This window comes from Seriola lalandi, unplaced genomic scaffold (assembly GCF_002814215.2).
Source record: "Seriola lalandi dorsalis isolate HSWRI2012SDOR001 ecotype SW California unplaced genomic scaffold, Sedor1 jcf7180002037149, whole genome shotgun sequence".
In the NCBI taxonomy this organism is placed as follows: Eukaryota; Metazoa; Chordata; class Actinopteri; order Carangiformes; family Carangidae; genus Seriola; species Seriola lalandi.
In genome coordinates, this window is record NW_019507725.1 from 1 (window position 1) to 658 (window position 658).

General features: G+C 53.5%; 1 protein-coding gene across 1 annotated transcript; it reads left to right on the forward strand.

Moving 5' to 3' along the window:
* Positions 1-8: 8 nt before the first annotated feature.
* Positions 9-653, forward strand: LOC147819845 (uncharacterized; the record flags this gene model as incomplete). The annotated part of the gene is made up of 1 exon (XM_087170052.1): positions 9-653. A coding segment is annotated over one exon (645 nt), but the record flags the coding sequence as incomplete, so codon positions are not given.
* Between the last annotated feature and the right edge of the window lie 5 nt (positions 654-658).

The window sequence follows — 658 nt, forward strand, 5'->3', positions numbered from 1 at the left end:
CTCACACCTCAGACTCTCACACCTCAGACTCTCACACCTCAGACTCTCACACCTCAGACTCTCACACCTCAGACTCTCACACCTCAGAGTCTCACACCTCAGACTCTCACACCTCAGAGTCTCACACCTCAGACTCTCACGCTTCAGACTCTCACGCCTCAGACTCTCACGCCTCAGACTCTCACACCTCAGAGTCTCACACCTCAGAGTCTCACACCTCAGAGTCTCACACCTCAGAGTCTCACACCTCAGAGTCTCACACCTCAGACTCTCACACTTCAGACTCTCACACTTCAGACTCTCACACCTCAGACTCTCACACTTCAGACTCTCACACCTCAGACTCTCACACCTCAGAGTCTCACGCCTCAGACTCTCACGCCTCAGACTCTCACGCTTCAGACTCTCACGCCTCAGAGTCTCACACCTCAGAGTCTCACACCTCAGAGTCTCACACCTCAGAGTCTCACACCTCAGACTCTCACACCTCAGACTCTCACACCTCAGACTCTCACACTTCAGACTCTCACACTTCAGAGTCTCACACCTCAGACTCTCACACCTCAGACTCTCACACCTCAGACTCTCACGCCTCAGACTCTCACACCTCAGAGTCTCACACCTCAGACTCTCACACCTCAGACTCTCACACCTCAGA